The following is a 23,629-nucleotide window of genomic DNA, read 5'->3' on the forward strand; positions in this document are numbered from 1 at the left end:
CAATTAATAGATGTTGGGGTTACCCACCTATAGGGCACTTTTCTTTTTTACACAGAAATATGAAAAACGGAATCTGACACATCTGTAGAGGAAATCATTAGGGCGCTGCAAAGCCATTTTACTGGCACATCGTGCTCAAGACAGGTCCTAATTATTAACAATAAAAACATAATCCAAAGACGCCCGCTTGCAGATGCACACAACTCTGCAGCAGACGGACTGACCTGTTAAATATGATATTGGCTCTCTTCATTGCTTAACAAATTAGGCTTTCTTCCCTCAGAGGGGAGCTTCCTCTTTTCCTGCCCCAGTTACTTATGTCCTCGCTTCGCTGTCAACTGCATTTTGCATGTGTGTGGGTTCAAGTGGTTTCTAGCTGCAATGCTGCACTGACTGATCTATACTGTGATAGCTTTGCATCCCGGTGGTAGCTGGCTATCTATTTCTAATTACTGCCGCACCACAACACAGGAAGAATGGGGCCGGCGAGGTTCTGCATTTACTAGTATTCTATTGTCGGGAACTGGGTCAGGAGTCAGGGCAGGCTGGGCTGGACGCGCTGCCCCCTCCTCGTGCACAGGACACACAGCCTGCCGCAGCTCTCCCCGGCAGGATGTTGTCAAGCTGCACTCCCTGCAGCCCTGGCCGGCTCCGCCCTCTGACGCAGTTTGGAGGTGTAGTCCAAAGCAGCGCTGTCATTGGTCTGCGGAAGAGCTTATCAGCTCTCAGTCTCCCCCTTCAGCCCCAGAGAAAGGATTGGGGTAGAGGGTCGGAGGGAGCCGTGGATAGAGGGGTCCCCTGCACCGCACGGAACGACCGATCGGGCACAGGAGAGCGCCCCTGAAGCGCACCCCCAGGCCGGCAGAGGGTGCGGAGGGGGAGGAAGAGGAAGGAAAGGGCAGGGTGCCGCAGGAATTTCAATATCTCTCCCAGCAATAAAACTCCCTGATCCGTAAGTATCGAGCAGGGGCGGGAGGATCGGAGTGTGCCGGAGAGGAGCAGGGAAGCTGTGCTCAAGTGACATCTGAGAGACTGCCTCAACACTTGAAGTCAAAAAGGAAACCCAGAACCGAGAAACCCACCATTTTCTTAAAAGGAGCTTAGCATTTTCCCCGGGACCACCTGATCTCTTTCATTTGAGAGGCTGGTCGATTTCACTCGCTTATTCATAGTCAAGCCTGCAGGTGCCGAGTCTAGAAGGGTGGTCTACCCCGTGCTCAGCGCACTCCAGCCCTTCCCTGATCCTGCTGACATTAGCTTCCTGCTTTCCCGATAATTAATTGTTTTCGGACACGCCGACAGGGTCCTCTAAGTCCGGGGTCACCGAGGGGTGTCTGTGTACCACGCACTCCGCGATTCTTCTCCTGTTTGTGATTGTGGGGAGATATGTTCCCGCTTGACTCCTCCTGGAACATTTCTTTCGCCGGCTGCGGCTTCCTGGGCATTTACCACATAGGGGTAGCCAGCTGTCTGAAGGAACATGCCCCCTTCCTGGTGGGCAATGCTAAGAACATTTACGGGGCATCAGCCGGGGCACTGACCGCCACCGCCCTAGTCAGCGGAGCCTGCCTGGGTAAGCCATACTTTTCTCGTCATGTCTTTTAACTTTCTATCGTGACTTTGTATTATGGTACATGGCGCATGAAAGCAGTTTCTAGGCGCACTTTTCTAGGGGAGCATATAACGTGTGACGATTGTCCAGTCTGATGATACGTGCACCACACGAACGTTACCTTCTATAAAGTAACAAAGACCTGTCATATAGAATTTCATAATGCACTTCAGCCAGTTCTAAGGGTTGTAAATGACAACTGCTGCTATTGTCAGGTTAATAGCACTTAATGGTTCTCTGTCTACTCTATGAGCCCTGAGTTCTGTAATGGTGACAGTTCACACAGTGCTTCATACCACACTATTGTCATTTTTATGCATGTCTGTTATCTAGTCTAGTGGTACTTAATGGCTCTCGGTGTATTCCACAAAGTCTACCTTCCACAATGATAACGACTCTTTTGCATACAGTGCTGCCTAAAGCGCTTCTGCCATTTTTAAGCACTGCCAATAACAAGTGTAACTATTACTTCATTTAATTATACTGTAAGGATCTAGACGCGCTCCCCGAACCCTACATTAGCCTTTATGTCGTGTGTGCGCGAATGACCCAATCAGAGCTGCCAAGTGCCAGCGTCCTGTGGGGGCACCTTCAGTCGTGAATGGCTTTTTACCTTACAGGGGATTTCATTCTGCGTGGCCCCTCAATACAACAAAGTATGGTCAATCCGTTCTCAGCTTCTGGGTGATATTGACTAAAAAGACAGAGTCGCTGAACCTGTTATACATAACAGCACGAGGTCCAGAACTGTTCATTTGTTTCCAGTCACCCCAGTGATCTTGAAATGCACGGTTGAGCCTCATTTGTGCTGCTGGTGTTTGAAGGATGTGGGACAGGGACTTGTTTTTTTTGGTCACCAGACTGACTTATTGTCACCAGACTTTGACTTATTGTAATAGAATGAAAGAAGCAAAATGAGAAATAATGAGTTAGAGAATAGAAAAACTGTGACAAAGGGGGGAAGCTGGTATGAAAAAAGAACCCGCACGAGTTAAGGAGACACGAAGTGTGAAAGGTGGTGAAAGGGGGCATGGCGTGGAATCAAGAGTAGCCAACCTTGGGATTCAGCAGTAGCGAGCGCCGCAGAACATCAGCCAGCTATCTGTTCTTAGTATGTTTATGGGGTGCCCAGGAAGGGATGAGGAGGGGTGCTGGTGTGTTGGGGTATTTGGAGGTGTAGGGCTGGATGACCTGCGTTGTAGGTGCGTGGCGGGTTGTCGCATAGGTGTATGCAAAGATGCCAGGTAGTTCCTTGGCATCTATGGCACTTCAGTTCGCCCTGGTTCTTAGCCCCAGTACTTTGTAGCCAACATTAGGGTACCTTTCAGAGCAGAGTCGTGGCTCTTTCAGAGAGACATAATGGCAAGGGGTTGAATGACAATATAGCTGGGATCGTGCTCCCCTCCTACCCCAGACTGCTGGGAGCTGAGCCTTCACAGTCGGCTGCTGATGTGCAAGAGTGTGACAATATAATGAAACATGCGATACTGACAGGTGGCTTGTAATAGAGCAGTGTGAAAGGTGACACCGTTTTGTGACTGGTGATGATTTTGAGATCTTGCTAGCGTCACAAAACTCGTGCTAACACAGTAGGGGAGCAGGAGAAAGCGGTATCTTTGTCCTGCTAGTCTGCCATGGTGCTATCCGAGTGCCAGGTCTTTTGGTCTAGGGGACACGGGGAGGGGGTGGAGGGTGTAACCAGTACAGTTCCATCTGCACGTACCAAACCGTTTGCTGACTTGACAGGTGTAGTCCTAGGAAGATGCCACTTGCTTCTAGCTGATATAAATTAATGGATTTGTGGCATAGACGTTGTGGTTCGTCTTTAATGATGAGCATCGAGACTTGCCAGATAGCCCGGTGTACCTCCCATGCAGCATGCCGTCCAAAGTGGGACTTGTTCTACTCTGGCAAGGGTCTGCTTTCCACACTCGCTCGTCCTTCGCGGAAGTAAGCACTGTAGTCGTTCTGGATTCTCCCTTGTTGGGGTCGTTCATGAAGGCTTAGGACCAATCGCTTGTTAAATAGGTGGGCCCTATATTATGGAAGCCTGTAAGGATTAGTGCCAACGTTGTACGACGTGTCGGGTACTGTCACTTTACGTTCAGTCTGCTGTCAGTCACTCTCTCTGCAGACGCTCATTGTGACCCACTGTGTGAGTCCTTCACTTGCGTTGTGTTTTTACCAAACTGCTGTTGCAGGTATTTTTTAGGCCTGGCAGACAGTGATTTCGAGGGGATTATAATAGCTGTAAAATAATTTATGTGCGTAATGCAGTTCCGGGAGAGTTCCGTGTTTTGTCCGGCCACTGTTTTGGCTGCAAAGCACATCATGTAACATGCAGATACCTATCTACATAAACTATAAATATGTTAAGTGGCCCACTGCTTTTACCACTGAGAGTATATTGTTACTTGCAGTCCATAAATGACAATCATTCTAATGTAGAACAGTAATCTGTTTACCTGCATCAAGGAGCATCCTGAAAACTTAGTCAAGGGTTTAGATCAGTGTTTCCCAAAGTATGGGTCGCAGCCCACTTGTGGGTCTAGAGCTGATTTGTGGTGGGCCACCAAAGTCCAGGCAAGATATAAAGATGTCTTTAAATTAGGTATTTATATGCCATAGTTGCTGTGCTTTAAACAAGGAGGTCAGATGTCGGGCTGTGTTGTCCGCTGTTTATATTTTCAACAACGGTACTGGTGTTTAGGAACCACTCTCACTTTTCAGACAGAGAAAGTAAAGTGAGTTATGTGACAATCCTGCTGGGGTACACTGTGTGATAGGAAAACTCGAGGATTTTCTTTTGTTACTAACATACAACAAAATGTAATTACCTATAAATAAACTATACACATTCAGCAGTTAGGAGAGCAAAATGAAGCACATTTTTTTGTAATTCTGTGTGATGGAAACAAAGACTTTAGTAGGAATACAACAAATCAAGCCACTTTAATTGATGATGCACAAAGGGTAAACATTCAGTGAAGCCCAATTCCCACATATTATCATTTGAGTGCAATATAGTTTTATCTATAAAACTGTCAGTGCAAATTGTCACCATTTCAGTGGAAAATTTGCTGTCAGTAAATGAGAGATCGTTACCACACTATGCTTTAGTCACATAAAAAAATTGCCTGCCTCATGCCCATTAAGCTAGATGGGTCACAAAAGTTTGTCGTAATAAAGTGTGTTGTGGTTCTAAAGGGTTTTGGAAACACTGGTTTAGATCCTTTTTGTTTTTTTCTCAATCGTTGTTATTCTAAGCTTGTGAGGGAGGGGTCATATGGGATTTAAAGTCTTGTTAGTACTGACACACCCAATCACTGAGTTACATTTTATATCCTGACCTTGTGTTTCTCCTGACCATTCACTCTTAACATAGGTCAACAATTAAGAGAAAGATAGGAGTCCTACACCCTATAACCCTCATTATCTTATGTAACATTCCCTATATATGTGTTTACAAACTTATATGATTTATTGTGTCTCTGTGGGTGATGTAAATTATTCTGACACCCTTCACTGGGATGAGTAACACTTTTTAAAATAATTAAATAAAAATAAATTTGTGAGTTCCATTTATATCATTATTTGTGTGGTCACTCATACACACAGGTAAATCTTTCATTCTAAGCTCCAGGGACTGGACCGAGTGAGTTTCTGGTCATTCTGAAGCGTTGGGCCCGCAGTTTGCGAAAAACACATACTCCGATTCCTTACTCCCTGGACTTTCCACTTAACATGATGACATTGCTACCATATGGGGTGACTGGGGCGGCCTCCGCGAGTGGATGATTGCTGGGGTCAACAGGGTGGAGCAGTCCTTTATCCTTTTGATGACTTTCAAGCAGACTTCAACCTTTCCCAGGGTCATTTTCTGCTTCATGGATTGGCAATGGCGGCCCTCCACCGCCATTAAAAATTGGGAGGCGCTGAACTACAGGCACAGTTCTGCTGTCAATATGTAGCGCTATCAGCCGGCACTTATAAGACTATCGCATGCCTATGTAGATCACTACAAACAGACATTGTACCCACTAGATACCCTGGGGTCACACTGGAAGGAGGTTTTGGGAATTCGCATCACAGAAAAGGCTTTAGAGGCTATACTTAAATCCCCAAGATCTCCAGGTATGCAAGCTTTAAACTGATAGGCTTCTACATATTACACAGGGTCTACGTTGCCCTGGATAAAATTAACAAATACTTCGGGGTGGCTGATGCCTCCTGCTCCAGGTGCGGGGAAGTGGATGCTAACTTCTCCCATATGACTCAGGCTTGCCCTCACTCAAGCACATACTGACAGGGGGTTACACGGACCCTAGCGGAACTGATCATCATAGATGTCCCCACTACACCCGTTTTTTTGTCTACTTGACTGGTTTGTACACACTTCTAAAACGAGAGTGACCAGCATAATCCAGGACTTAGCATTGATATTGGCCAAACGTGAACTCATCCATCACTGGAAAGACCCGACGAGCCTGTGCCACTTGGCGTGGCGCAAGGAATTGGAGAAGTGAGCGAGCTGTGAGGGGGACCCTGTTGTTGCGTGAGGCATGTTGGGAAGCTGGAGAAGGCCCATGCATGGGAAGAATTAGTCGAAAATATGAAGAACCCAGATCACACAGGGGTTCGCCTTTCATTCTGAGGGTGCATGCACACCTTTTACATAGAGGGTTGAACAAAGTAAGCCGCTGAATCATAGTTTCTACAGTACTTGTGAAGTGATAAGCCGTGTGCCTTTGTTTAGTATCATGGGCATCCAGGTGTTAGACTCTACCTAACTGCCAGCCAAGATGATACTTGAACAAAAGAAGGGCTCATAACCTTTTAAATTAGGCATTTTTGTATTTGGGGCCCAACTGGAAGTGAAAATAAGAAAGCCCCCTAGTATAATATCCTGGTGTTGGAAAATGACACAGGACAAACTCAAAAATATTTCCCTGTGTCAGCCGGATCCCACACCAGGCCCAGAGGTATCTGCCAGAACTGGGACCCGGTGCAATCTCCATACTTGCCAGCGCAGGTATCAGTAAACAAACTCGTGAGCTATGGATGCGTCATGACATTTGTGGTGCATATGCACCACTACAAACAACTACTGTGGTGTTAGATGAGGAAGACTGGGGGAATGTGAATACAAAATGCTTTAAATATTGCCACTACATTCAGAGAAGAATGAGTGCAAACATGGTGTACTGATCCTCTTCAGTGCAGACTGGTGTTGCCCTTCTGCGATTGGCTGCTCTAGTACATAATTAACTGTACTTCTTAAAATAGAGATTTTTTAAAACATTCAGTTAAGTGAGACAGCAACCGTCTTGTCAAAAAGTATAATAAAATCTAGTTTTAAAAAAAAATTATTATTATTCCTTAAAATTATAAAACATATTTATTGATATCCGGATTATATTGTTTGCAAAAATATAGTAACACACGTATAAAACTGTGGAAAGTGTGTTACGACAAAAATGTGAGGCGTTTTACTTAGAAATAAAACACTGTCTTTCTAAGCATCTCTAACGTACCACAGTTGCCATTCTCCCATTACCCTGCAAAGCTGAACACTTTCACGAGGCAGGCAGAGAGCGGGTTTCGGGTAAATCCAGACTAGGGGTGGCGTGACCAACTGGTTTCCTCTGCCTTCCTGTCTCATTTGTGTCTCAATGTGTGTGGGGAGTTGCTTCCCATTTTTGCCCTCGCAGCCTAGTTTTTGTGCAGAGCCAGAGAAGCAAGCTGTGTGCTCTTTGTTGTGCAGCTGCTGTGTACGCTTAAGAAGATTACCTAACTGTGCCCGTGCTGTGCCTTGCGGGAGGAAACCTGCATTGCTGCTGCCTGTGCAGAGTGTGGGGTGGCTACTTGAAATACGCCTTTCCACCTCATGCCTCTTTCATTGGCCACATTACACTCTATTTTCTTACTCTTGCAGTTTCTTTTTTTTTCATCCATGCTTTCTACCTTTTTTTTTTTTTTTTTTTTTTACCATTTTCCATGTTTCCCTGCCTCCTTTTCCTCTGTTCTGCCTGTTCTGTACCTGGGTCTTGTGTGAGGGTGTGCACGCGGATCCACCAGTGTGTATGAGGAAATTTGTGCTCCCACTGTAGTATCTGTATGAGTGACTGAATATTCTGTAATTGGCGAAAACAGTCAATGTAAGCGATTGCGCAGCAAATCATTTAAATTCATCTTTTTGTCATACAGGAAATGGCAATTCTTTTACATTAAAAAACACAAGCTAAAATAAGGGGGGAAAAGCTATTTAATGAAACCATCGGAGAAAATGAAGAGCAAATGTATACTAGCTGCGACAAGCGCTTGTCCCATACATTAAAATAGTAATTTATCAAGGGCCAGAGGACTGGTGAGGAACACTGTATTACATTTTGAATTAATTACTTTACATAAAAGATTTCCTCCAAAGCTACTAAGTTTTGTAGGTGTAACATTTTCGATAAATGTAAAGACAACAAGGTGATGGATAGGATGCTTGAATTATTCTCAGCCACTGGCAATTGCTCGGGCCGCATCCCAATCCTTTGTTTTTTTTTCTTGCACACTATGCCACCACAGTTGGGTGGCGAGCAAAAAAGCAATAGATTTAGGCCCAGATCTGTGACTGAGGCTGAATATTTGACATTTTTCAGCATTCCATCCATCCATCATCTGTTCTTTTTGTATTTGTTTCAAGTGCAAAGGGTATGCCCAGAGTGGGTCCCGTGCTCACCATGCCACCCGATTTAAGATAGCCTGGATGATAAAGGGTGATACATTAAAACCGGTCCCAGGATGGTGGTTTCCGGTCTGGGAGGACCTGGCCTGGTAGTACGGGCTGGGCTGTCCCTAGGGGGAGCTGGGTCAAGAATGATTTGCATATGGCTGGTATCCAGACTGGAATGGCGTGCGAGCAAAAACACAATGCATTTAGGCCCAGATCTGTGACTGGGGATGAATGTTTGACATTGTTCAGTTCTTAGTCCATCATCTGTTTTTTTTGTTTTTTTGTTTTTGGTTTTAATTTTTAATTTTTTATTTTTGATTAAAGCATTTCTTTGAGGTTAAAAAAAAAAACACATCTGGCCGCAGCACAGGTCACATCAGGCACACATATTTCTTTTGGTGTGAGTGAAGGTATGAATGCATAAAGCAACTCTTGGAAGCACCTCTCACTTCCGGTACAGTCAGGATTGCATTGGAAATGCTTGGCAGCGCGCACAAAGCCCAGCATACCTGCAGAAGCTGCCCGAGCTTTGTACATTACGTGCCAGCTAGGAATCTCTGTCTTATCACTGCAATAAGTTCAGCAACAGAACATCAAGCACTTGGGCAGGGCCCTTAAGTACATGTCACAGGCCCAAATAAGAGCTCCACTGGTCATTCAGAGAACAGCTAATTAAATTGTTCTTCAGAATAAAATATAAAATCAAGCTATTCAATCAAGCCTTTAGTGATCGAGGTGTGTCTAGTAATGTAATGGCCACCCTAACCCATTCTCCGCCGCCCCCCATTTCTCTATACTCTGCAGTTAAGGTGCATGGATCACTCCTTGCATGAGCCAAACACCTTCCATGGGCCTGTCTGTATGTGTTACATTTATTTATAAATGGCTTCCACTAGAAAATAAAACACTAGATATTGAGGCAGCCTTGCAGTGCCTTTTATTCGGCAAGTTTGAGATCAAAATGAAATGTCTGTTTATTTTAGGATTTGGGTATTGTGAGTCGACCATAACCTCTCCTCCTCGTTGAACTTAATATCTATGCATTAAGTTCACCCACTGAACTTCCCCTTCAGGCTTGTCTGCATGTCTTTCATATGCCTGTAGAGTGATTCCCTGTCACTGGTACAGTGGAAGGACATTACTCTGAGGTGGGCACCCCTCCTCGGCCTGTCCAGAAATTCTAAGCATTCTTATATAATCACAACCATTCTGCTTGTCCTATTGGATGCACTTCCACCCCCTCCCTATCCCAGAAACCTTTATGAAGTAAACTTCGGTCAAGATGGCGTGCAAAGAAGGCATGTTACTCAGTTTCAGGTAAAAGGCCACTTTAATAGAACATGTTTGGAACTTATCGAAAAATAACCTGCCTAGGCAAGACTGTGTTACAAAACTAACCCTACCTCACTAATACCATATACATTTCCAAACCAGCTTACCTTTCTAAAATCTCTTTTTGCTCCCTTCAATAATTTCTCCCTCCACACCACAACCTGTCCTACAACTCCTGTCCCACTGACATTACCAACACACTCCCCTGCAACCTTCTGCCAATCCATCCCTTCCTTCCTCGACCATATCCCCAACCTCCCCGATTGTGTCCCCCCCCTTCTTGTGAGCCCCCATCCAACAATTCCTCTGGTGCCATGCCACCCAGGAAAACCCACAGGTGTTTTCCTGTCCCACCCACAAAAAACTGGATCCTCCTCATAACTTGTTGAAAACTATAAAACCCCTCAGCCCCACAGTCTTTTTCCCACCAACTCCACAATGATCAACCAAAGCTCCAAGAAATAATATTAATTGCCAAAAAACTGACAAGTGAACCCCATCCTGCCAAAACTAAGAACTGATCCTCCTGAAGAATCTCTTCATGCTTTAATACTGAAACCAACATCATACTGCAAAAATCTCTCATTTTCCTGTTAGCTTTCCGTCTCTGTTTCTCAACAGCAGCTGGCTTTAGCACATCCTTCTAAACTCTCCACTCAACCAACACAGTCCAAGTAATTTGCGTCCCTGACCAACATTCTGTTATTTGTCGCAGATCCATTTTCATAACCTTTATTAAACCCGTTCCAGATAAGGGAATTAAATCATTCTCTCGTAGATGTAGAACCAATAGGTCATGACATTCCCAACCTTTCATCCTTTTTGTAAAAAAAAACAACATCTCACCACACAGCATGCTGCTCTTTCCCCACCAAGAAACTACAATCCTTGCACCATCAAGCCTCAGCCGTGTGCCAAAAATAATTTTTCTACTTGCTTTGCCGCCCACCGGACAAAGGAATTTCCCATGATCCAAACTGCGGAAGTGTTACTGCAGCCTAGCGACACAGCCTATAGTGAAGAAACCAAAATTACTCTAAGCAATAACAACAATCTAGCAAAAGTTTAAAAAAATGCACATAACGGCGGTAGGTGTTTGACCTCTTCCTATCCAGCCTTATAACTAACTCACCAGACAGACCCAGATGTGTGGCCTCCGTTGCTGCCCTTGTCAGAAATGAATGTGTCCCATAATCTGCTGAATGGAATCCCAAATCTTCCAAAATATACCGCACAACCCATAATGCTTGATAAGCGCAGAACCTGGACCCATCCTCGTGTAGCAAAACTTCCTGTGATAAGCCACCCAAAATACATTAAAAAAAACAACCACCTATAAACTGGGCAACAATCCTTATTAGACATGTTTGACATGAGCACGTCCTGAACTCTCTATGGGGGCTTGGGGGGAGCCGAGGTTTAACCCGGTCTCCCCCCGGGCTTATCGGGCGGGTGGAGTGGGCCATGGGGAGATCGGGGCACCATCGGGTGATTTGACAGGATGGGATGGGTCCTTTGGGGTGGGTATATAAGGGGTGGGCTGGATGTGGGCGGCCTCTTTTGGCCGTTGTACACACCCAGGAGGTGGTACTGTTTTTTGGGCCCATCCGCCCTCCCTTTAATTAGTAGTTTTGAATTTGTTTGAGTTTAAATCTCTTTTGTAGGAAAGGGTGGTTTTTATTTCTTTGGGTAAGAAAGTTTTGTTTGGTGTGGCTTAATTAGGCTATAATAGGACAGGTTTTCATGATGTGTAGTGTTATTTATTGTTATTTGAGTATTTTGGTTAGTTTAGTTCATGCCGCTGGTAGGCGGGTCTGGTGGGGCGGGGGATTTACACAAAAAGGCTTTGGGGGGGAAGGGGATGATGCCAAAGATTTGAGGGCAGGGAGGTTTTAGCGAGGGGCACAAGGGAGGAAAGGCAAGGTAACTGCAGAAGGTGGGCAGCAGGACAGATGGGGAAGGGATTGTTCAAGGGGCGATTTGAGGAGTGGAAAGTTTAGAGGGTGGGGGAGGGGTTAGGAGAGAAATATTGTATAGTGAGGTTTGTAGTTTTGTGAGGCAAAAGCCAAGGTTATTGTTTTATACCAGACCTGTTCTATTAAAGCGTCCTTTTATCCCTTACAACGAGCGTCTGTGGTTTGTTCCTTTTTTCCGCCCGATTAACCATATAATGCTTAATGCAAACTATGTCACCTCCTGTGATGAGCAGCAAAATACAAGGCAACCTAACTATGTCTGCCAACAACTTACATAAAATGGGTCTGCTTCGGTCACAGAGATCACTACTTTCTCTGTCCCACCCTGCCAAAATGTACTTACTTCAGTTTCCACTGGATCGCATCCCCCAAAACACCATAAAAAGATATACCGGCCATCTTGCCCGAATTTGTGACAGCAGAAAAAACCATATTGATCTGGCGCATTATGAAACTGACTGCGGCTTTGCGTCTCCAGGGAAATCCAAGTGCGTCCTACCCTCTCCTGCAGGCTGCAGATTGAAAAATTCTTGCCACTCCAGTCTGTAAGTCTTTTTGGTAGCAGTAGCTACAGATTTCTCAGTAAGATCAAGTAGTCTTACCTCCCAAGCTGCCAATGCTCCAGCGGCATTCTGATCTTCTCTAATTCTGCTCCAGGTGATGGACCACAGAACCTCTGCCACTGTGAATGAGATAATGCATCCGCAGTGTTATTCTCTTTACCAGTCACATATCTTGCTTTAAATAAAATGTTAAACGTCAAGCAGCTTAGCAACTCAAGCCTGCTGTAAAATCCCCTTTTGAAAGATTTTCCCTTCCGTCACCCTGAGGCATCTTTAAAGCTTCAACAACTCGACTGACTCCAGGCATGTTAGCAAACGTACACACTTTTTATATCTTCTTTCCCTACCTCTCCCTGACCTATGCCTACCTCAGGACACTAATCTTAATGACCTGTCCCTGGCAATCAGCCAAAGAGGCCGATCCTCACTCCTCCTAGCTGCTTAATTTTTCAGCTTGCCCACCCACTACCTGCAACTGACCAACGGGCACCCCTAACATGCTCCCCGGGTGCACCACTTGCCCGACAAGTCTGGGGGTAGGCCAGGCAAGCCTCCATTGTAGAACTGCTGTGATAAATCGTCTTTCGAGCACGTTAAATTGTGTTCTGCATGTAATGAAATTCATTTTACTTTACTTTTGACCTGTATATTCTTGCATTAAGAGCTTTCTGCTTGCTAACTACCTCCTTTCCTGTGGTTGAACAAGACACCAGGAAGTCTTTGCTTCCTCTTTCTCCATCACCTCTAGTACATAGCTCTCTCATCTGCAAGTTAGGCCTCCCTTCTCTTTAAATTAGCTCTGCCAGTGCTATCATAGGTCTCCTTTCCCCCAGACGATAATGAGTTTCTCATTTTACTCCGGATTAGCTCTTGGCCTGGCCAGGATTACTCTTCACAAACATGGATTAATATGATTGTCAAATTGATGTGAATCAGTGTATTGAATGTTGCTAATCTAACCATAATCTTTTCTCCTTTGACAACATGTGACATAAATAATGCATGCCATTGTACATTACAGTAGGGCACGTACAACGAAAGTGTTTTTGTATGGAACAAAGTCTTCACTATGGAAACAAACATTTCAAGTAGTTAAACAGCCTGCCTTATCATTCTGTCTGTGTGCAAGCAAAAGCCAATAAACTGAAGGACTTCATGTGAATGGATTCTCGAGATTAGAAAAGGACAGACTAGTAGTGGGTGTGCAGAAGGGGGTTTATTTTAGAGGACTTGAACTGACCAGGGGGTACGTAAATTGCAATGAATTGATGTACAAATAAAATGCTGGGCAACAAGGTGCAGAATGATACACTTCTAGTGTTGGTGTTATACGTTATTTACAAATAAGATTTTCCTAGCATTGGTGTCAGAAAGGCTAGATTTTATTAAAGAGAGACGGAGGCAATTACTATGCAGTCTTTCCTTGCATTATTTTTACAGCAGCCAAGCAAGATCAACGTTTTCCAGGCAAAAACTAAATGTTAGAACTTCAAGATGATATCACAACGGAACAGCCAATAGGATATAGAGTATCACAATAATTATGTTGACTGTGAACAACAAGTCCTCTTTTCTTGAAGCGAGAATTAAAGAGGTGTATAAATGAACAACAGAACAGAATAAAATGTAATCAACATGGTGAACAAGTCTGTGGAACAGTCGTTAAGAAGGCAAGAATTTCTGAAGAGATCCAGCTGGAAAGGTCCATGGTAAATGGAATCTTGTGTGGAAGAAAGCAGTTTAGATGGATTAGGAGGATCAAACTCTGGAGGAGAGTGTTGGTACTGCAGAAAAGAAAAGCGGAAGGGGGGGATAGAGGGGTTATAAAATAGTGGTGGGATAATACTAGCCTTTGTGTCTTTAATAAAAATCTAGCCTTTCTGACAACAAGGCTAGGAAAATCTCAATTTTATTACAAGACCGGAGGCTCATATTATGCGCGGTCAAAGCATAGCAATAACCGAGTCAGAAACATGCAAAATTGGTTTGCAATAAAATGTTCTAAAAGCATTCACATTAGACAAATCTGCAGATTTGAGAATATCATATAAGGAATCCCCAGCCCAATAAGCCAGTGAGGCCATTGCTCCTCTGACTGACTGGGCCATGAAAGAATCAATGTTAATTCCTGCTAAAGACATGATCCATTTAACCCAACGGGCTAAGGTAGGAGAGGTAACAGATTTATGGGGTTTCTGGAAAGAAATGAGTAACTGATTAGAAGAGGAGGATCTTAAATCTGCAGTGCGAGTAACAGAACATTTTAAACAATTTCCAATACACACTTAGGTTGAAAAGGAAAAACGAATAATGAATGGAAGCTAAATTAGTTTTATCTACATCTGCGAACCTGGAAAGGAAAACCAAGAGGAGAGAAATGGAAAGAAGAAACATCTAATGCTTTAACATCTGAAATATGGTTTAATGAAATCAAACATAAAAGCATAGTCAACTCAGCAGAAAGTTGTTTAAGCAAGAGTGAAACATTGTCTGGCATGCAATGAATAACTTTAACACCAAATTAACATCCCACGATATATATGGTATTTAAGAACTGGAGGTTTAACAAATCTTACTCTCTTTAAAAGTTGACAAATCAAAAGGTGTTCTCCAATAGGTCTGCCATTCACTCTGTAATGTTCAGCTGAAATAGCCAATCTGTAAGTGTTGATTGTATGATAGGCTTTACCTTGAGAAGCTAACGAAGCGGGGGAATTCACTACCAATGTTACATCTGCTGAAAAGAGATCTGAATTCCAGTCCATACACCAGCTGCACCAGGTGACCCAGGCTGACTTGTATGCCAGGGGACCGCGTGTGTTAGACGAAGTTGATAGATTCTTCCAAAATTCCTGGGTTTCTCTAGGAAGCCCCGAAATCTCCCAGGCAATCAGAAAAAAGCAACTCTTAAGAATCATAATATGTTGATAACCCAGAGGTTTGAGCAGTAAATTGGGGAAAATGATGGAGCCAAATGGGAAGATCCATTGCCATCTCGAAAAGAGTTGGATAACTAGGTTGTGCTTTCCAAAAGGGAGTTTTGAGAATTGGAGAGGATTGCTCTCTGCGTGCTTGGGTGGTGACTCAAGGGATGAGAAGAAATGGAGGACAAGCATAAACAAGAGTCTGTGGCCAATGTGGAAGGAAAGTGTCTGTAGCTAGAGCTTGTGGGTCTGGTCTACAACTGAAAAAGAAAGGAAGATGAGAATTGAGACGAGAGGCAAAGATATCTATTGACATGTTGCCGGAGATAGAAGGAAGACATTTGAACACTGAAGGGTGCAGTTGCCAATTGCTTGAATCTTGAAGATGTCTGGAATACCAGTCTGCTATCACATTCAATTCTGTAAGCAATACTCCCAAAGATATTTGGCAAGAATTTCTAGGATTTTGGATCTGGTGCCTCTGAGTTACTAGAAATATCTGACTGCAGTCAGATTGTCCATTCTTAGAAGAATGGTGCAGCTTACTTTTTTTTGTAAAGGATCGGATGGCAAAGGAACCTGCAAGCATCTCTAAACTGTTTATGTACAAGAAGGACTCCTTTTGAGACCATACGTCTCCAGTAGAGAACTGACCACATCTTGCACCCCAACCAGTCCGACTTGCATCGGATTCTAAGACAAAATCTGGGGCGGCAAAGAAACTGTATTCTATCGTTCCAGGCATCTAAGTAAGTCAGCCACCAAAGGAGCTCTTCCCTGATTCTGAGTCTAGAGAAACTGGGTCTGAGAAGGCAAGACCTTTGTGAAGATATCGTATTTGTAATCGTTGAATAGCCCGATAGTGAATTGGGCCTGGAAAGATCACTTGGACTGAAGAAGCCAGAAGACCTACTAGACGGGCTAAAGGCCTGAGGGAGAAGTGAGTAAGGGATAATGAATGATGCATTTCCTTTTTTACTAGAGTGACTTCGTGTTGAGGAAGTTGGAGGATAGAGTGAGTAGTGTCTATTAAGAATCCCAGAAATTCCAGTTGCTGACCCGGAACTAGGGTTGATTTATGGACATCAATGAGGAACCCAAGGAAGGAGAACGTTTTTACAGAAATGTAAATGACAAAGAAGAAGGTTCTTGTCTTGGGCCATACTGAGGAAGTCATCTAGATAAAGAATCAGACGCATTCCTTGAGCTCTGAGGAAGGCCGCAACCGGTCACGGAATCTTTGTGAAACACCAAGGAGCCGAAGATAGACTGAAGAGAAGAACTTTATACAATAGAAATAATTCCCCCATTGAAATTGAAGAGATTTTATGTGGGAAGGATACATTGGCACACAAAGATAGTCATCCTGAAGGTCTAGTATGACCAACCAATCATTTTGAAGTAATCTATTTCTCTGATGTAAAATAGTCTCCATTTTTAAATGGAGTCAAACCACAAAGTAGTTGGAACTTTTGAGGTTCAAGACGAGGCAACACTTTTTGTTCATTTTCTGAACTAGAAAAATGGTGCTGAGAACCTGAAGTGTCAAAATGGACTGTCTATGGATTGTTTGGTGAGAAGAGACTGGATCTCGTGGATGAGTTTTTGTTGATCTGGGGAAAAAAGACTGGGATGAGGGAGTTGAAATTGGATTGGATTGGAGTTTGGTAAAACCCTGAAGTATCCTTGAATTGAATGAATTACCCAGGGATCTGTGGTGAGAGAAACCCATGAATTTATTTACAAATAAAGGCCAATCTGCTTCCTATTGGAGGAAGTCCAGAATTTAAAACACTTACTGGGATATTGCTCTCCTTTATTTCTAGATCCTCTGGACTGGTATCCTGTGGCCTGGTGGAGATATGACTAAGGCTTGTATCCTGAATAAGTGTCAATTTGGTTCTGCTGGTTGAAGGAGCCTCTATTGGGGTACTGACCACTGATGGAGAAGCAGCTAGCAAAGCGACTCCGACCTATGCTGGCCTGGATAAAACTAGTGAATAAAAAAATCTTCTTTAGGGAAAGTTGAGCTTTGTCCATGGTGGCAAAGGTAGACACATATTTGTCTAATTCCTTAATAAAGGAGTCACTGAACAATAATCCTTTGGCCAAGGAACCTTCTTTGGAAGCTAGAGAACCAAGTTTAGGGTCAATTTTAAGTAGGAGGCTTTTTCTTCCTTCGAGAAATGTGCGCGTTAGCGTTGCCCAAAATACAAAATACTCGCTGGGCCCAATTGGAAAGTGTAACTGGATCGATCAAGGTGCCCTCCATTCTGGCCTCTTCTGCCAGATCCAAAATTCAGGGGAGAGGACCCACCAGTACCAACATTCTGTTCTGGCAATTTGACCATCCACTGTCCACTCCTTTTTTAGGGTCTATACCTAATTGGTGAAAAACATCAGCATATTCAGGTCAATAACCGAGGTAGTTGTGATGTTTTCAGGCAAAAAGGGACTGGACATTCAGATTTCAATGTATTTCTAGTAGTCTTATCTGTGGCACTACGTAAATAAAAAGAAACATAGTTGGCCACATGATCTGTTGGTTTGAGATGAATCATAAATGAGGGGTCAAACATGAGTTCACCTAAATGGTCTACCAAGTCTTGAGACATTGGGTAAGCAACAGCCACCGTCAAGAGGAGAAATGTTCTGCCTTTTTTCTGGAGACCCATATACAAAGGGATCCCCAGATCTGTCCAAATCATCTGTGTGATCCAATACACCCATCGTCGTCATCATCATCATCATCAGTGTTTCTTAACAGTATTCTATGAATGGTAGAAGTAGGGGGCCTGATTTTGAAACCTCTCAGGTGGGAGGAGCAATCTTAATAGAAACACCTTTAGAGGACCCACATATTTCTTGCCTTTAGTGGAAGGCAATTTGTTGGAAGAAATCATTTTCAAAATAGTTTTCTACATGTTTTGAAATGTCCAACATATAAACGGAGACAGCTTGCAGGACTGAGTCTTTGTTAAAAGACTTTAAATTATCCTTAAACATTTGTGACTCTTCTTCCTCCGACATTGTGGATAGTACGAAAAATAATTTATATTAAAAAGAAAAAGAAGTAATATAGTATTTCCCAATATAAAGCTGTCTGAATTGCAAGAAACGATTTAAAACAGCAATTTAAGGGTTAAATTCCTTTAGCGTTTGAATGGGAGCAGTCAAAAAGAGGAGGATGCGGAAATCTAGATAAAACTCCGACCGACTGGAAGGGCAGGGAATCAGGGAAGCCACGCCTTGGATGGGTTCAAACTTGAAGGGCTCCCCGTTGGAAGAAACTCCAACCAGAGCAAGGAGAAAACCTTGAGAAGAGGACTACGGAGGAAGATAGATTACGGCGCATCCCTCAACAGCAGAATGACAACCGTTATGAGGCTCGCCGTGAACCAAGGAAACAGCTGAGCACGCAACGCAATGCGATTGAAAGATATCTGAATAGAAACAACTTTCAAACCCAATAAAGGTAAATCAAAATAAGCACAGATATATATTCAAGCATTAAATGTGTGAAAAGGGAAATAATAGGTACTTATCTTGACTGTGAGGAGCATGAAAAGAGGGCTTGTTGTTCGCAGTCAACATAACTACTGTGATACTCTACGTCCTATTGGTTGTTCTTTTGTGATATCATCTTATATTTCTCATCTATGTTTTTTTTGTCTGGGAAATGTAGTTTTTGCTTGGCTGCTGTAAAAATAAAGCAAGAAAATACTGCATAATATGAACCTCCGGGCTTGTAATAAAATTTACAAATTGAATAAAATGTAGGTATAGTATTAGCTCTGTGATCTCTAATGCCATTTTACTCATAAGTGGACATTCTGCTCATAATTAAGGTTGACATTTTGACCCTATACTCTATAATCAGACAGGGTCCTCCTCTGGACACCTTGTCCATACAATCTTCTGAGTTACTATCGGGGACTCCAGGAAACTATCCGAATTCACAGTAATGATTTGCAAACTACAGTCCGAATAAATGACATGGGAGGAAATGGGTGAAAAAGCCCTGAACAGTGTAGTAGCCTCTTGTTTGCAGCAAAAATGTCAATTTGCCACTTGTGGTATCTGTCTCTTCCCTGCTTACACTACACGTTTTCAAATATATTGTTTCTTTTTATTCTGGATGCTATTCCGCTTTTTCAAGGGGACATCCACTTTTATGGAACTATTTAAATGAGTGGTTCTTAACCTGCTGTTCAAGGCCCCCTGGGGTTCAGCGAGGCCTAGTGAGGGGGTCTGTGACTGTTTTACAAATTTAAATACTATTAAAATGAATAGAGTATATACAAAAAAAGAAGCAAAATTGAAAGCTTGAAAACTGTTTTTATGTTTGTGAATCAAAATATTTCTGTATCTGAGCTTTTGGTGTACACTTGTTTTTGTTTTTTTGCATATTGTCTCGAGGTTCAAATCATAGAAATTGCTGAGGCTGTGTTGAAAATCAGTTTTAACAGGGCGGATAAGGTTGAATTCGCTTGTGGTTTTTTTGTGCTGGATTTGTTTGTTCTAGCATGTCAACACGGGGCCCTTAGAGTATTTTATAAGATAAGTAATGTTGGGGTGGTGAGAGGGGTTGCTCAAATGGGGGTAGAGTCATGGTTCCAGACTGTTTTGTATATTGCTGCCTTGAGCAAGCAGGGTCGGCACCCTGTGCAACATGAGGGGAGACAGAGACAAGCAGCATATCTTGCTTTTCGTATTGTGCACACAGTGAAGACAGTCTCCCCAGGGAAATAGTGCATTAGTGTTAACAACTGTGTTCGGTGAGCTATTGATGGCTCTGGTGGCATAAGTCACAAGTGTTAGTGTAGGTTCTGCCCACTATTCACACCCTGCTATTGAGAAGTGAATTTAGGGGATAAACATAACACTCAAGCGATTAATGCCCTGGTCTCCTTTACCCTCCTAATTTACACACTGTAAAAAAAAAAAAAAGATGAAAAACTATATGACAAATGAAAAAGCAGGCAGATAAGCTGAGGAAAGGGATGTGTTTTCAACAAATGGGGTTGATGTATTTTTATAAATAGCTCTGATTTGTGAGGTTCCCAGGTGAAGAATGGTGCATTGCTGTATGTTTAGTACTCTTTTCAAGAGGTTATGAGTCTTGGGTAAATCTAGTTCTGTATGCCACCAAATGCTTTGTGATTCTGGGTTAATATATTTCTCTGGCATATGAATTTAAACAAGCATTAGCAGTGCCAATAGGTCTGGCTTATGAATGCACTGTCAAGCCAGAACTGAAAGTCCATGAGCGTTAATGACTGTCCTCCATCGGTACAGCTGCACCATAAATGATCTAGTTATCTAAGACACAGTCATAGCATTACAATGGGTTGTTTGTGTACCCCGGAAAGTTCATACTTGGGCAGATGTCCCACTGTCTAGGAGCATTACACAAAGGCCATATGACTCAGGACCAGACTGCAGACACCAAATGGTTAGGACAAAACAAATGCCAGCTTTCTAAAAGTGGCATTTTCAGAACTGTGATAAAAAAAAATCAACTTTACCTTTAAAGAGGGGCTTTAATTACAATTCTTTAGGCACCAAGCTCAATATGACTATGTGCTCCCAATTGGAAGTTACAGCTTATTAAATGTTATAACGTAACTCAAATATTAACCTATGGGAGAGGTAAGTCTTGCAGCCGTGAAAAATGAATTTAGAAGTTTTTCTCTACCATGACATGTAAATCTTAAAAGTACATGTCCTACTTTTTGAATACACTGATAGCACACTACTCTCTGGGCTGTTCAGGGCCTACCCCAGGGTTGACTTGTATACATTAAAAGGAAGGTTTGGGCTTGGGCCTGGTAAAAGGTTTATTTTGCCAGGCCGAAATGGCAGTTTTAAAACTGCACACACAAAGGCTGCAGGGGCAAGCCTCAGACATGTTTAAAGGGCTACATAGATGGGTGGCACAAGCTGTGCTGCTGTAGGCCCACTAGTAGCATTTAATTTATAGGCCCTGGACACACGTAGTGCCAATTTCCAAGGGACTTGCAAGTAAATTAAATAGGCCAATTGGGTGTAAGCCAATTCTATCATATTTTAAGAAGAGATCCCAAGCACTTTAGCACTAGTTAGCAGCGGTAAAGCGTGCAGAGTCCTAAAACCAACAAAAATGAAGTCAGCAAAACAGGAGTGCTGAAGTCAAAACATTAGAGGAAAAACACGCCAAGGATGCCAGGTCTAACAGTCATCTAGTGATTACTCAATGTTAATGTTATCACTATCCTAGTCATCCAGGTGACCACCTTAATTGGATTTGCAGTGGTGTTCCCACCAAGGAACTAATCAGATTATAAATGCTACAGAAATATGGTGCTGCCAATTCCCTAATCCTGGTGACGCAGAGGGTGGAACGCAGTACCCTTTGTTTTGTCCGCAAGGCCTTGCATGGCAAGTGGTCCAACCAAAGTGAAGTACTCTTATCAGGCACCTGATATTAGCCACCAAAACAGCTCCTCCATGCAAAACGCTTTGAAGGCAGAATCATGAATAGGTGAGGTTAACCCGTATTTAAGTTCCCTCTTAACCAAGTTCATCTTGAATCAGGCTAGGGAGATTTCTGGGAAAATCTTGAAATTAATCATTGTAACCTGGTTTGTATACTGCTCCCTTGGGTAACTACTGCTTCGCCAACCTGTAAATGATCAACCAAAGATTCCTTGTTTTACAATAACCTCTTCATCCTCCTAGTGTTTGGATGCAGCCCAGACAGCACTGAACGTATTACAAAAGCAGCTAAAATACTGAATGAATGTTTGATAACTTCAATCAAAAAGTGAATGTTTGCATTGTTTGTTCTTAAAATAATATTTTGCTAATATCTGCTTCGGTATAAAAACTTGGGAAATAGCCACAGAAGGGCATCGCGAAAGGAGTTGAGAAAAGGAGGGATGGACAGGGAGTACAGAAGAGTTAAAGTATCCAGTTAAACTGGATGAAAGTAGAAGAGCAAAGTAGAAGAAAGATGGGAAGATTTAGAGACCTGAGGAGGAGAGGAAAGGTGGAGTCTAGATAAGAAAGGAGAGCTTGAGGAAGCTGGAGAAACCGAAGTAAGAGACAAAAGTCCAGCTTCTGAATGGGAAGGTGGTATCTAGGTCACCCTTACATAGGAAGGACTATGGTGCTGACAGGTACTTGAGAACTCATAGGAGACTGTCTTCTGGGCTCACAGATCCTAACTGGGAAGGGTGGGTACAGATTAGTGCTTCTTTCCTGGTGACACTCATGCGCCCTGGCAGAAGACGCCTGCGGAAGACATCACATTGTGTGCCAGGAATGCAGCCTGGCCCTTCTGACTCACACTGTGGTTAAATAATCAGTGCATTGGCGTCCTCACTTAATTAACTAAAATTTGCATATTGTTTTTTATGTTTATAGTGTCTGATGCCGTTGGGGCTTCAAGTCTGCTGGATCTTTCCAGATAATGGTAATGATGTGGAATCTAGTGCAGATACATACCAGTGTGCTACTGAACCGGGTTGCCTTTTAGACTCTGTCCGGTACTCCAAACTAAAGTAGGTTTTCACCAAAACAATCATTGGCAAAGCCAATAGTTCTTTCCTGTGTGAGATTTATTGACTTTGCTAATGTTTTTAGCTATGTTGCAAATGGCTGAAAGTAATTTAAAAAAACTGTAAGACAGCAAGTGTTATCCGCGTTATGCCACTTTTTTTTTTTTTAGATTCAGTTATGCTGCATGGAAGCCAACACTGGTGTGTAATGTGGCTAAAAAAACATTGACAAAGCCAATTGATCTCGCATATTTGAGACCTATTGGCTTAGCCAATTCTTGGTATGGAATGCCATATGGTAAGTCATCAGTATTTATATTGTGTTTACGACTGAAATGCTGGTGTTAAAGAATGGAGAATACCATGGTGTTACTGTGTCCAGATTCAGAAGCATTTTAGGACTTTAAAAAAACTGTGAAAATGCGCCGAATGTTACATAAGTTGTGATTAGACAGAAATGTCCAATAGATTAAAGCTTTTATTACAGTGATGCTTTAGGCTATGTGTTACTTTTGGTATAATGGTTACTAAAGAATTAAAAAAGCGCTCCTGACTGCTTTTTTAGTAGTAAAATATAGCAATAATTGATGTTAAGTGGGTTTCCTCTAGCTTTTGGCCACTGCACCACTGCACCTCCTGCACCATTCAACTCGTGCCTCCCCCCCCCCTCAGTGCCTGCAAGGTACCTGCGCTTGTGACTGCTTGTTTACTGGTAACATATAGCAATAATCAATGTTCAGTGGATTTCGTAGAGCTTTTGGCCCCTGTGCCACTGCAGCTGCTGCAACAGTCAAATTGTGGCCCCTAGTGCCTGCAAAGTAACTGCACTTGTCATTGCTTTTTTAGTATTAACATATAGCTATAATCGGTGCTCGTGGGTTTCTTAGAGCTTTTGGCTCCTGAGCCACTGCACCTGCTGCACCATTCAGGTCGTGGCCCCCTAGGGCCTGCAAGGTA

General features: G+C 43.0%; 1 protein-coding gene across 1 annotated transcript in view; it reads left to right on the forward strand.

Annotated features, from left to right (window-relative positions):
- Window positions 1–746: 746 nt before the first annotated feature.
- Window positions 747–23,629, forward strand: part of PNPLA2 (patatin like phospholipase domain containing 2) — an 81,930-nt gene continuing 59,047 nt past the window's right edge. Inside the window, exon 1 of the mRNA XM_069223111.1 lies at window positions 747–1,573. Within this exon, the coding sequence (XP_069079212.1) occupies window positions 1,387–1,573 (187 nt within the window). The 5' untranslated portion in view covers window positions 747–1,386. The remainder of the gene's footprint in view (window positions 1,574–23,629) is intronic.

This window comes from Pleurodeles waltl, chromosome 3_1, assembly GCF_031143425.1.
Source record: "Pleurodeles waltl isolate 20211129_DDA chromosome 3_1, aPleWal1.hap1.20221129, whole genome shotgun sequence".
Taxonomy (NCBI): Eukaryota; Metazoa; Chordata; class Amphibia; order Caudata; family Salamandridae; genus Pleurodeles; species Pleurodeles waltl.